The 13,563-nt window shown below is 38.8% G+C and overlaps 1 protein-coding gene across 1 annotated transcript in view; it reads left to right on the top strand.

Moving 5' to 3' along the window:
• Positions 1-1,038: 1,038 nt before the first annotated feature.
• Positions 1,039-13,563, top strand: part of LOC122068477 (cell division control protein 2 homolog A-like) — a 22,411-nt gene continuing 9,886 nt past the window's right edge. Inside the window, exons 1-3 of the mRNA XM_042632358.1 lie at positions 1,039-1,227; positions 5,913-5,960; positions 6,115-6,299. Of these exons, the coding sequence (XP_042488292.1) occupies positions 5,952-5,960; positions 6,115-6,299 (194 nt within the window). The 5' untranslated portion in view covers positions 1,039-1,227; positions 5,913-5,951. The remainder of the gene's footprint in view (positions 1,228-5,912; positions 5,961-6,114; positions 6,300-13,563) is intronic.

The raw sequence follows: 13,563 nt of genomic DNA, 5'->3' as shown, positions 1-13,563 counted from the left end.
TTCTATCACACGGTGAATCATTTTCACATTTGCCTTGTGGATGAAGTATGTCATATCGAGGTGTGAACCCCGTTATATCCATGTGTCTTGTGTTAATATATTTGTTTTTTATTATTGTTTCTTTAGTGTTTGTTCCAACACAAATGCGCATGTGAGCAAACTCTCATATGCCGCTCAATCTAAGGGGTTCACCACCTATTATTCCAATGGGAGCATGATAAGGGGTGTATGGTGGAGTTTTATGAAGTTAGTCTATTTGTTGTCGGTAAGTGACTAACAATGGATATTGTGTTTAACATTAAGTGCAATGTACATAGTGTGTCTCTATAGCTTTCAAGTTTTGACGACTCCACTAACCACTCCATGTAACAAAAAAAATGAAAACCCCATTTCTATATTTATCACATGGGACGAGTAAGCTGCAATGATTCTACACACCACATCTTATTTGGTTTAAAAAAAAAAAATCATTTGAAATGACATATTTGTCTGTTATTATCAAAAGCTGCCATTATCTTGTACATTTTTGTTTTCAAATATACATATATTATAGTAAGATTCATGCTCATTGAAACAAAAAAATGTGTTATGTTAGAAAATTGGGATTTGGCTCCTCTATCGTGCACAAGGGGCGGTAGCGTAGATTCGACGCCTTGGAACTCTTCATCATGGAGCCCAACACTCAGGCGTGCACTTCAAGACGCTCCAAAATGTTGGATCTACACTGCCGCCCATGTGCATAGTAAAAGAGTCAAACCCATAAAAATTGGATAAAAAAAGTGTTTTATGCTAGAAAGGGACAAAAAACCACAAATTATTATTATATTTTATTATTTGTATAAAACGTTACATAATATTTGACACCTCAAGCCTGTCAATAATATATTTTTGTTAAACCTTTTTCTACAATTGTCAATATATTGGCCAAATTTAACATATCAAAACACAGTTGGATTCCAGCTAGGCTGACACATGGCAGTGTCTAGGGCTGTGTAGATAAGCTAGTCTGGACGGTTTGTGTTTCCTATTGCCACCCTCACCCCTACTCTACTTATCTTTGCTTGTCTCCGGGACTCTGGTTCGTCTCCCATTTCTCTCTTTCTCCCACATACCGCAATCCCTGAAACAGGGAAACCCTCTTGCGCAGACCCAACCATCAACGGGTTAGATCGCGCGTCGGCCGCCCTCAGGCGATCGGCATTCAACCGCCGCATTATATCCGGCGACGTAGGTGATTCGTATCTCTTTACATTTCTCTCATTTGATTCGAAATCCATGTTTTGTCCTCCTGGAGTACTGGAATATGAATTGTACTAAGGATGTTTGTAATGCACAACTGTTTACTGCCAGTAAGAACAAAAAAGCACACTAGATTGCCGTTTCTGTTTCAACTAACAATTCGCTATCGAGGAAATCAGTAGAACGAATGTACTATCAGTAAAGAATTAGGAGATATGAACTAACTTATTGCATGATAAAGATAGCATGATCTACCCTTCATAGTGGTGGAACCCTGTTTAGTAGTACAGATTGTGCCGCAAGTAGGTCAAATGAGCAAAACAAAGATTCTGAGAATCAATACATCAACGTATAAAAGCTTACAAGGAGGTGATATGATTGATATGTGTGAATGTAATAGTTAGTAAATAGAAGACTGCAGTCCACTGACCTGACCAAGGTATGGGTGGTGTTTTAATGATCAGTAGTTATTGTTCTTGCAAAATAGCAATTGGTATTTTCTGCAATTTATGATCAGTCTATCTTATGATGAGTAAATCAGACGGGTAGTATTACATAAATTTTTAGGGATAATAGATGAATTAAGGCTTTCACTGATAGTTTAGAGCTTGATTGTGGAACGTTGTACTACGGCCAAAAGTTGATTGTAGCATGCCTGGGACTCTGTGGCATCTCTGCATGTTGTCTAATTTTGAGAACTATTCAGAATGTTACTAGAGTGGGGTTGAATGCTCTGTTACCACACCTGTTTGCCTGAGAGTGAAAGGACCTAAATGAAAATTAAAGAAATGATGGAGGTGTAGAATGATCATTTTGTGGTTACTTCAGTTGATAAATGTCCCATTATGCTGGATCAAGTGCCTTCATAGAGCAGAAGAGTCAAAGGGATTGGAGAAGCTGATTTCACCTGAATTCTGTTGTAGCATGCTTTAAGGATTAGAAATTTGACTCTTATCATTGGGTTTAAATGCATACATTTTTGTGTTGTTTGTATAATAGAAAGAAAATGATAACAACCCTGTACAAAACCAGTGAAACCCAGTGACTGAGAAAGACCGATTTCTCTACTCTAACTGCACACTGTAGAAGTACTTGTAGCAAAGAACCACCAATTGTTTGCTCATTTATTAGATTTATTATTTATTTTTTATATTTAATATATTTTATGGATTAGAAAAATACACCAGCAAGAGACAAAACTCAGTGAACCACCGCTATCCCTACCATATTTCTGAATACTGACTGGTCTGCATGTTAAACAAGAAGCGAGCAACTCAGCTTTCTGCTTCCAAGAAAAATAATATTTTAGGAAATAGTAAAAAAACTGAGGGAAAAAAGGGGGAGAGGTTAAATGAATCTACTAAAATAGGGACTGTTATACCTTCCATGTTTCTGATGCAGCAAAACTTGTCTGGAGCTGGCCCTTTTGGTGGTTCAGTGGCTTGTACAGTTTTCAAAATTATGATCCCAACAACATCATGTCATGTTAAGATATTTTACTTGTATACATTGTAGTTTGAATAGCTGATTGATACTGCTTGAAATGTTCAAATCAGGTTTGTAAAGTAGCTTATTATGTTGTACCACCAGGGTAATACTTGTCATACCCTTGTGGCTTAGTTCATTAAATCACTTGCATTGTACATTAAGTGAGGGCATACTTATCAGTCAACCTTTTTTTTATTATAAATATATAACTACCGATTAGAGAGAGCTCCAATAGGTAGTACTCTTTGTGCCCTAATCTCTTCTTCTTCTCCTTATCTACAGTTCTATCTCTTATTCTAGATTTGAAACTATTACATGGTATTAGAGCAAAAATTTTGTAGAAAAGTACCAACCGCTGTTTTTATTTCATTATAAAAAACGTTGAAGACAGGTATGGACTCTGGATGATCTTTCAGTAAATACAACCAATTCAAGCATGAATGATTGCCCACGAAAGTAACAAAATACATAAAACCGGGCTGACTCTGGAAACAACAAGGGCTTCAAATATCTGGGTGAACTAATGGAAACAAAGATTGACTCCTAGAAACGTCCCACGTAGGAAATGGAGTATAGTGATGTTTGCCAAGCTCACAAAATTTACACTCCATATGGGAGATAAATTTGCATCAAGAACCATTTGTTGAAGATTGGAGAGCGACAAATGTCCTAACCGATAAGGTGAAGATTTATGCCACACTTCTCATGCCTAAGCTATGAGAAGATAACATAGGCCGCCCTTCTCATCCCATTCACCCACCATTTTCCCTATTGAATATCTTGGAAGTCACCATAAGAAGGATAAAAAGACAAAACAATTTTGAGACGGAGCAATGAGAAGGCTGATTAGGTTGTTGTCCTCCTCACCATTAGCCCCATGTCCTCTCCTTCCCTCTAAGCTTCAACCTTGACCAGGGAAACCTGAGCCACATCCATGACATCTGCTACTGGTAACAATTGTAGAACTATCCTTGGTCCAAGACGAGGATTTAGATCAGGTAAGGGAAGGAGACGAAATATCTGTTGAATGCGTCAAAAAGCCTTGTTCGTTGAAGGCCCTTCTTCTTTTGTAAGCGATTGACTTTTCACAGGCTAAAACTCAGGATCTGAACCAAAGAGAAACTTGGCAACTTGAAACTTTGCACACTGAGATTTTAACATGTCAAGCATCTGTACAGGAGATTTGTTGGAAAACTTACTTTACTGTGACCAGGCCAGACATTCTTTTTGCATTAGGATTTATTAATCGGGTTTATGGAGACACTGGAAGTCTGGAACAGGCTCATTGGGAGGCAACTTGTTGAATTTTGTGCTATCTTAAAGGTGCTCAGACACTGACTGGGCTGATGTTGAAGGTGATCAGGGATTTGCTATTGCGTATTGTACTACCTTCATTGGTGAAAATTTTGTTACTTGGAAGAGCAAGAAACAAACCATAATTGTGAAGTCTAGTGTTGAATCGGAGTATAAAGCTATGACTCATACTGTAGTTGGATTGGTGAGGGTGAAGTCTCTTCTTCAGGAGCTTGGGTTTCCTCTTATTAAGCTTATTGATATGTTCTGTGATAACCAAACAGCTACTTATTTTGCCAGCAATTTGTTTTCCATGAGCGGGCACATTGAAGTGGATTGTCATTTTGTGGGAAATGCTGTAATGAGAAAACTGATTTCTATTTCGTTTGTTAGTTCTGGGAAAGTGGGAATCATCTAGGATATATGTTTATGAAGCCACTGTTTTGACATGCTTATCTTGAACGATACTCCAAGCTGGGCATAGGTGATATTTATGCTTCAGCTTGAGAGGGGGTGTTAAGTAGTTAACTATGTTGTATCTTAAAGGTGTACTTGTCCTACCTTTGTGGCTTAGTTCATTAAATTATATGCATGGTACATTAAGTAGGGATACAGTTTCATTCTCCAATCAGTAGTACTGTATTGTTGCTGCTCCAATCTCTTCTTCTCCTTCTTATCTACAGTTCTACTTCTTATTGGTGATTGTCTAATATCTGAAACGGTTACAAGGTTACTTAGAGAAGAGAGACCATATGTTATTGCGTACCGGCATACCCTGAGGATTTGGATTTGGATTTGGATTTGGCCTCTCAATTTTTAGACACTGGCGATATATTGAGTGAGAGTCAAGAGACCTCTAACCTAAGGGGAATTGTTGGATGCTTTGAAAGAATTATTGGTCTCGGAGTCTACAAGGGCAAGAGTATGTTGGCATAAATCTGAAGATGAGGTAGTAATGCTTTTCTGTAGCACTTTAGTTTGCAAGGTTATGATTTGCATATGGGTTTACATCTGTTGCTAACCCTAGATCTGTTGATTTAGGGTTCCAGTTATTAAGAAGGTAGGTAATTCAACACTGGAAGAAATTCTATAGTAAATAGTAGAACTCTCCTCAAATCAACCTTTTCCAACTTAAAAGGTTACAGCCTCTGGGTTTTCAAGGCTCTCATATAATGGTGACACAGAGAAGGCAACCTTGTAGATTGGAATACTTTATGTAAACCCGACGAGAATGTTGGTTTGGGTTTGGAAGAATCCAGAAGAGAAACTCAAGTCTTGTATGTAAATGTTTAATTTAGCAATAGTACTTCTGGCATTCAACAATTCAAAGTAACAGATACATCTTAGATGGCACTCAAGGAGCACTAATAGGTTATTCTTTTCTGTCCTTGGAAATCAATCTGCTTCTTCTCATCCTGATTATTAGATAACCTGTTGTTCAGGGAGATGAGTTAGTTTTAAAACGGTGGTTATACCAGCTACCTGGTTGCCTCCATGTTTTCCCTTCCTCTGGTCAACCTAAGTGATTTCATGTAATTTAAAAGTTTCTATGCGGGTCCTAGTTGTTTGTGTTTGGAGGTCATTCTTTGTTTTAATAATCATTTAGTCTCTGGATAGTGGGGCCACGATTTTTCTATATTGTTTGTTAATGTCTCTGGTGTTGGCTTCACTTTTGTTGGTGGATATGCATGTTCTGTGGCTATTTAGTTGGACACACATTCTTGGGTTTATGTTGATCTTATGATTTCTGAAAGTTGAATTGACTTCCTGTTTGTCTTGTTCGTTTCATGTTATTCTTGAATTTGGTTTAGCTTCTAGTTGTCTTACTTTGGAACTGAGCATTTACATGATATTATTTTTTTCAGTTCTCATTTTTTGATGTTTCTCTTCAGATTTTTCTTTGAGTGGTGAAGCAATTTGGTCTGAATATAATGGATCAGGTAAAGGGTCTCCTTCCTGCTGGACATCCATTTATTTATTTCTTTTTTGTTTTGGATCTTGACGTGTGAATCTGGCAGTTTGAGAAAACCTGACAAGGCATCCATTTTCTTGTTCTTTATCTTGCTCTGGTTTGTAACATTGTAAATATTGCAGTATGAGAAAGTTGAGAAGATTGGAGAAGGAACTTATGGTGTGGTTTACAAGGCTCGTGACCGTTTGACAAATGAGACTATTGCTCTAAAAAAGATCCGCTTGGAGCAGGAAGATGAAGGAGTCCCTAGCACGGCAATAAGGGAAATCTCTCTCTTGAAAGAGATGCAACATGGCAACATAGTCAGGTTCTTTTGAAAAATCTCTGTAGTTCCTTTATCAACTGTAGGGTGTGTTCTGCTAAAAAGAGACAATTGTGGGTTGTGAAACAAAATAAATCTTTCTTTTTTTTGATATGTGGCAGAATTGCAGAAATGACCATTGCTTTCCCCAGTAAGATTGTTTGGATCTTAGACTTGTAGGTGAAGTCATGATGGAGCATCACTAGTAGTTTTGTACTTTTGTTGTCAATGAAATACCTTTCTTCTTCTCCAGGACATATTGGAATGAGATTGTTCGCTCATAAGCATTACAAATTTAGGAGAGATCTTGAAAATGTTTGTCTAGACTTTTTTTTTTTTCCCCTCCAGATTATTTCTCTTATGCTGTGTGTTCCTTTAGCAATAAAATTTCATAACAAGCATAAAAAAAGAAAAAAAAATGTAATTTTAGTCATCACAATCATTATGGGATGGCAACAAGGATTCTGCTCTCCATAATTTGGCTCTATCATAAGTCAGTAGATTGAAGCAGTCTAGAGTCTGACTTTGTGGTTCAGATAATGGGTCAACAGTGTCCTAGCAAAACCCTAGATTGTTTAAATAGAACTCATGTCCATTTGAATAGGCCTCCTGAATGTGAACCTTGGACATCAGTAGATCGCACTGAAAGCTTTCTTGATGCAGATACGGCTGCCCTTTCTTGGTTGGACCAGCATGACCGGCTTTGGAAGCCAAGAGCCAAGAAGAACCGGTCCAACCCAGGGTTTTGGTCCAACAAGGGTTGGAAATAAAATTAGTAGTTTACTTAGTATTCTATTTCATGCTTTTATTTTCCAGACTTGAACGTAGGAGTAGATTTTATTTCTTTGTTTTGGTTTCCTTTTTTATGGTTGTTTCCTAGTTTAGGCTAGTTTCCATTTCAGTTAAGTTTCTAATTTCATGTTCCTATTTTCTATATATTGGTTGTAATCGATTGAAGATTTAGAGAGTGATTTTGATTATTCAATGAATGTGTTGAGTATGATTCTCTTTTTTTCCCCCTCCCTAATCTGATCTCCCCTCTCTTCCCTAAGGTTCTCCATCAACTTGGTATCAGAGCCGAAGGACCCTATTCCTTCCCCATCTTTCTTCTTCCCTTCCCATTCTCTGTGTCGGCTTCCACCGATACTGAGAACAAAAAAAAAAAAAAAAAAAAAGCCCGACTCTATCCAGAGAAGAATCGAGCCCCCTTTTTCTCTACCGCCTCCTCTGTTCCTTCCGACAGCAGCAAAAAAAAAATCCCAAAACCTCCCTGCCCTTCCGCCTTCTCTGTTCCTTCCGACAGCAGCCAAAAAAAAAAGAAAAAGAAAAGGAGTAGCAAGAAGAGAAGAAAAGACGAAGAAGAAGAAGAAGAACAGAGAGAGACGCATACCTGGTTTCCGTCGGACCCCTGAAGTGTCTCGCCTCCCTTTCTTTTCTTCTCACTTCGATTCCCAATCAGAAAATCCCACCGCCTCCTCTTTCTGTGTCCGACAGCAAAGAAAAAAAAAAAAAAAAAAAGAAGTCGACGAAGAAGGAGAAGGAAAGTCGAGAAGAGAGAGAGATAGAAGCTAGAAGAAAAGAAGAAGAAGTAGAAGCAAAGAGAGAAGACGAAGAGACTTACCTGGTTCCGACTCCTCCTTTGCCGACTCATTCTCTGGTTCGATAGATCAGAGTCCTCTCTGCTGGTTTCGTCTCCAAGAAGGAGATCCCTACCCTTCTGTCGGTAATCCAAAACCCCACCCCAAATATTTCTCCTTAATCTTTTTAATTTGTTTGATTTCCCCACTTTGCCCCTTTGTTTCTCTTTAATTCTTTTATCCCTCCTATTTTTTTCTTATTTACAATTAGACCCCTGCCCATATGTGATACACCCCTTTGTGGTTTAATTGAATCTCAAGTAATTGCAATTCTGCCCTTCCAAAAAAAAAAAAAAAAAAGAAAAGAAAAGAAAAGAAAAAGTTATTTACTATTCTACCATATATTCGTGAGTGCTATTTTGTTAATCATCACCATGGTAGCCAATAGTGAAGTTGTTCAACAGCTGAATTCTTATAAAGGAGAAACTGATACAAAATTTGATGCTCTCACTAACATGGTCACGTCCCTAAAACAATGGTGGAATCTATGCAAGTTTCTATTGATCGTTTGGTGGCAGCAGATAAAGGAAAGAGTCCCATTAAATCTGGGGATTCTTCCAACACCACTCCACAGGATCTGCCAGTAACACTACCACCACCACCACATCATACACCACCACCACCACCTCCAACACCATATGGGACTGGTAGACATGATGATGGAGCAGAAAGAGCAGCAAAATTGGATGTCCTTGATTTTTATGGAGACAATAATCCAGAATTGTACCTTGACTGGATTCACAGCTTAGATACATTCTTCAGATGGTACGGGTTGACTGAGGCTCGAAAGATCCTATTTGCAGATGCCAAACTGAAAGGCACGGCTCGAGTCTGGTGGATCAAGCAACAACAGAACCGAACCCGAGGCATTGGTTTGGTCACTACTTGGGCTGAAATGTATGAAGTCATGAATCGGCGATTCTTGCCTTCTGATTACAAGCAACGCATGCATCTCAGGCTTGCACAGTTGAAACAAGAGAATTTGATCGTTGAAGAGTATGTTGCTAGATTTTATTATTTGGCCACTCGTTCTGACTTTGAGTGGGATGAAGAAGTCTTAGTGGCCCAATTTCGCAATGGTTTGCACCCTCAACTCAGTGCTGCCCTTGCATCTAGTCGACTACCTACCATGGAAGACGCCGTACAAGTAGCATATTAGGTTGAGGAAAGTCTGAAACGCCTATATAACCGGAGAAATTTTGCAGATACTTTTTCTCGAGGTACTAGTTCCGTTTGGCAACAGTCTCCTACCCAAGAGAGGTCATCTAGCAAACCACAGGCTAATGCTACATCTGTGGCCTCTTCACGACCTAGTCGGCCGTATTCTCCACCTCGACATGTCTCTGAAATGTCATCTTCACGGCCTACTTGCTCATACTCACCCCCTCGGCGTGGTTCAGATAAACCTTCTGATTCTTCAAAATTTACAGTTCGGTGCTACTCATGCCATGGATTTGGACATATCAGTGCTCAATGTCCCAGTCGTTTGGTTGCTTTTATTGATAAGGATTCTCTTATACCATATATTCCCGAAGAGCAACTTAGTTCTGACACAGTTGATTTAAGAGAAGAGCGTGCAACAGGTGAAGTCAATGACACTCTCAGTGACGAGGACCAACATCCTTTTTATGTCATTCGTCATGTGTTGACCACTCAGAAGGCCACTAAAAATGAAGATTGGCACCGCAGTAATATTTTTCAGACTTGTGTGAAGTGCAATGATCAGTTGCTAACCTTGGTCATTGATGGAGGCAGTTGCACTAATGTTGTCTCTGAAGACGCTGTTCGTAAGCTGGGATTGAATATAGAACCACATCTTAATCCTTACAAGGTTGCGTGGGTGAACAACACTAATCTCAAAATCATAGATAAGTGCTTAGTCACATATTCTATTGGTGGATTTAAGGATACAGTCCAATGTGATGTTCTCCCTCTGAAGGTGTGCCATATCCTTCTTGGTCGACCTTGGTTGTTTGATAAGAAAGTACATCATTGTGGCTATGCCAATACCTATGCCTTCAAGCATGCCAACAAGACTATGAAGTTTCATCCTGCCAAAGATCTCCCTGAAATTAAGCTCAAGAAGATGGTGGGATCATTCCTCATTCAGCGTATTCCTTCAGACGGTCTCCTCGGTCCTTTCCCTAACTCGACGGAGTCGAGTTCTTTTCAGAGGAGGAGAGTTGACGTAGATATGGCTGCCCTTTCTTGGTTGGACCAGCGTGACCGGCTTTGGAAGCCAAGAGCCAAGAAGAACCCGTCCAACCCAGGGTTTTGGTCCAACAAGGGTTGGAAATAAAATTAGTAGTTTACTTAGTATTCTATTTCATGCTTTTATTTTCCAGACTTGAACGTAGGAGTAGGATTTATTTCTTTGCTTTGGTTTCCTTTTTATGGTTGTTTCCTAGTTTAGGCTAGTTTCCATTTCAGTTAAGTTTCTAATTTCATGTTCCTATTTTCTATATATTGGTTGTAATCGATTGAAGATTTAGAGAGTGATTTTGATTGTTGAATGAATGTGTTGAGTGTGATTCTCTTTTTTTCCCCCTCCCTAATCTGATCTCCCCTCTCTTCCCTAAGGTTCTCCATCATTTTTATCCTGTTTTATCTCCAATTTCCTAGAAAGGTCAGTATCATTGTGGTTATGTTGTATGTTCCAAATACAACCAGTTTCTTGTTACGTGGGAATGGTTCTAGCAATAAATGTCTTCTTTGTTGAGTGGTAAGGAATCCATTCAATCATCTTGCAATGCATGGGCTGTTTATTAACTGAAGTGTGTTTTGCAATTTGCATTCTGCTTTTGTTACGATTGCTTGGATGGTGCTGTGTAAGGTTATTGCTGGCTGGCAGATCAGATAGGGTTTTCTAAGCAGATGAGCAAGATAACTTTCAACTTTTTGACTTCTATCTCAGAGTTTGAGGGCATTTGCTTGATAGATTGATTTCTCCTTGGTATGGGACCGTATCCTATATGAGGTTTTATTATTAACTTTATTCTTGTAAGCACTAGGGGCAGGCTGCAGGTAGTGGAAATTTTAGACATCATTTTTGTGCATTATCCAATATATAATTCTTAAATACAGTTGGGTTTACGACAAGGTAAGCCTATCCTACCTTGTTTGGAATCTTAAAACTTCCTCTATTCATAATTTTTTTAGGTGTATTATTATTATTATCACAAGGAACTCCGTCAGTGTTTTTGCTGGTCCCAAGCCCAGATAAATTAATGAGGGGTGGTGCATCCAAGCAGCAGCCGGCCCAAAAAAAAAAAAAGAAGCAGAATGGTAGGCGTCCCCTGTAAGCAACATGCTACACTTTGACCAGGTGTAATCAATGTGAGGGTTGGCTAGGGCATCCCTTGTAAGCAGTGTACTGGGTTGGCCCTTGGATGGGGTGACAAGTAGGCAATGGTTCTCGCACCGTGGGCGTGGATCAATGTGAGTAAAAAAAATGTAGGAATAGATTAGCATCTTGGAACATAAGATCTTTAAGGGTAAGAGTCTAGAATTTATAGATGTTATGAGGAGACAAATGATTGACATATCTTGTATTCAAGAGACTAGATGGAAGGGTAAAAAGCTAGTGAGTTGGATGACTTTAAGCTTTGGTATGTGAGGGATAAAAGTAATAGAAGTGGAGTGAGCATTGTAGTGGATAAAGATTTAAAAAATGAAGTGCACTGGGTTGTTCTTTTTTTTTTTATTGATTTATTATTATTATTATTATTTTTTAATTTTTAAAAAATGAAGTGTGGATCTTAAAAGATTTGGTGATAGGATTATATCCATCAAGCTTGTGTTGGAGAAAGAGTTTGTTCATATAATGAACACCAATGCACTTTTAATAGGATTGGATGAAAGTAGTAAGTTACAATTTTGGGACCACTTTAGATGGATCAATGCAAGGATTTAGTCAAGGAGAAAAGATTATTATAGTGGTGATCATAGTTGTCATGGTGTTGCCAAGGCCACGATTTGGCGTCGCCAAGGCCACGATTTGGCGTCTTGGCTGAAAATGAAGTTCATGGCAGTGCTACGATTTACGAGACTCACAAATGGTGGTCGCCATTGGCTGATAGGCGTCACTATGGCACCGCCATGGATGCCAGGTATGCCTGATTCACTAGGCGGTCGATTTTTTGTAAAATGCAAGGTGATTTTGACAGGACTATGTTGATTTTTTATGATTTGATGTTGCTTAATTTTGGTTTTATATGTTATAGGGTATATATTGTAGGCTTTTAGCATGCTAAATAACTTTAGAAAATAGAAAAAATAAAAAAATAGCATACTAAATAACTTTAGAAAATAGGGAAAATAAAAAATGACATATGGGCGATTTGACCGCCATGGCAACGCCATAACGGGTGATTCATCGTCAAATCGATTAGCCACCCCTCCACCGCCTTGGATCGATTTGACGCCGTGACAACTATGGTGGTGATTAGAATAAACATATTGGGAGAGATTGTAGAGGCTATGAAGGTGTACATGGAGATACGCTTGGAGAAGAATGGGTAGGGGACTTCAGTTTTTGATTTTTCTGTGGATTATGATCTATCCATTGTGAGCATTTACTTTGAAAAGGGAGGAAAATTTAGTTATCTTCAAGAGTGGGCATCATAGTAGCCAATAGATTTTCTTTTAACGAGAAGGTTCAATAGGATTTGTGTAAGGATTGTAAGTTTGTACTGGAGGAGAGCCTAACTACACAACATAGATTATTTATCATAGATACATGTCTCATTACGCTGATTCATGAGAAAGGTGAGCCTGTTTTCACTAGGATAAGATGTTAGAGCTTAAAAAGAGATATCTTGAAACCATTTACTGATAACTTGGTCAAACAAGGAAGGTGGGAGTTGAGACTTTGATGGAGACACAAATCTGATGTGGAATGAGATGACTGCTTGTATTAAGAAGGTTGCTAAAGATGTCCTATGCGAATTGAAAGGTAAAAGCCATTCCTCTAGGGAAACTTGGTGGTGGGATGACGAGGTTCAAGCAACCATTAAGGCTAAGAAAGCTATTTTAAGACATGGCAAAGCACTCAGGATGTAGAGGAAAATGTATAAATATGCTAGAAAACAAAGCCAATAAGATAGTACGCTTCCTTTGTTTGATAAACTTTTTTAACTTGTTAGGAAAAGTGAAGGAGAAAAATCATTAGTCACCAGATGTTTAAGGAATCATCATCAAATTTTTTCTTGCTACCTTAATTGGCACCCTTTAGCCTTCATCTTGCCCTTTCGGAACCTTCCCCTCAACGTGCTTGCAGTTATTGTTATTTGTTACACATGACTAAACTATCCCGGTCAACTGCTCCAATTGTTGGGACCTATTATTGCTACCCCTAAGTTCCCACAGGATCAGACGAGGGTACCTCATTTGGTCACATAGAATCACACCTTGGCCTTTCGCTATGAATTTCTCTTTCTAATTAGGGTTTTAAACCTGGAATTGGGATCCAAACCAGTCCCGGTTGATTTCAATGCAATCCCAATCCAAATCGGCATGGATTGGTCTGGATTGGCCACAGTCGGGCATGTTTGGGATCGGCAGTGGATTGGCGAAGGAATTGGTATTTTTTTAATGAAAGAAAAAATAAAAAAAACTGAACACCCCACCCAAAA

Source organism: Macadamia integrifolia, chromosome 2 (genome assembly GCF_013358625.1).
Source record: "Macadamia integrifolia cultivar HAES 741 chromosome 2, SCU_Mint_v3, whole genome shotgun sequence".
Lineage (NCBI taxonomy): Eukaryota > Viridiplantae > Streptophyta > Magnoliopsida > Proteales > Proteaceae > Macadamia > Macadamia integrifolia.
The sequence above is the reverse complement of the archived record's forward strand: the minus strand, read 5'-3'. Positions and strand labels throughout refer to the sequence as shown.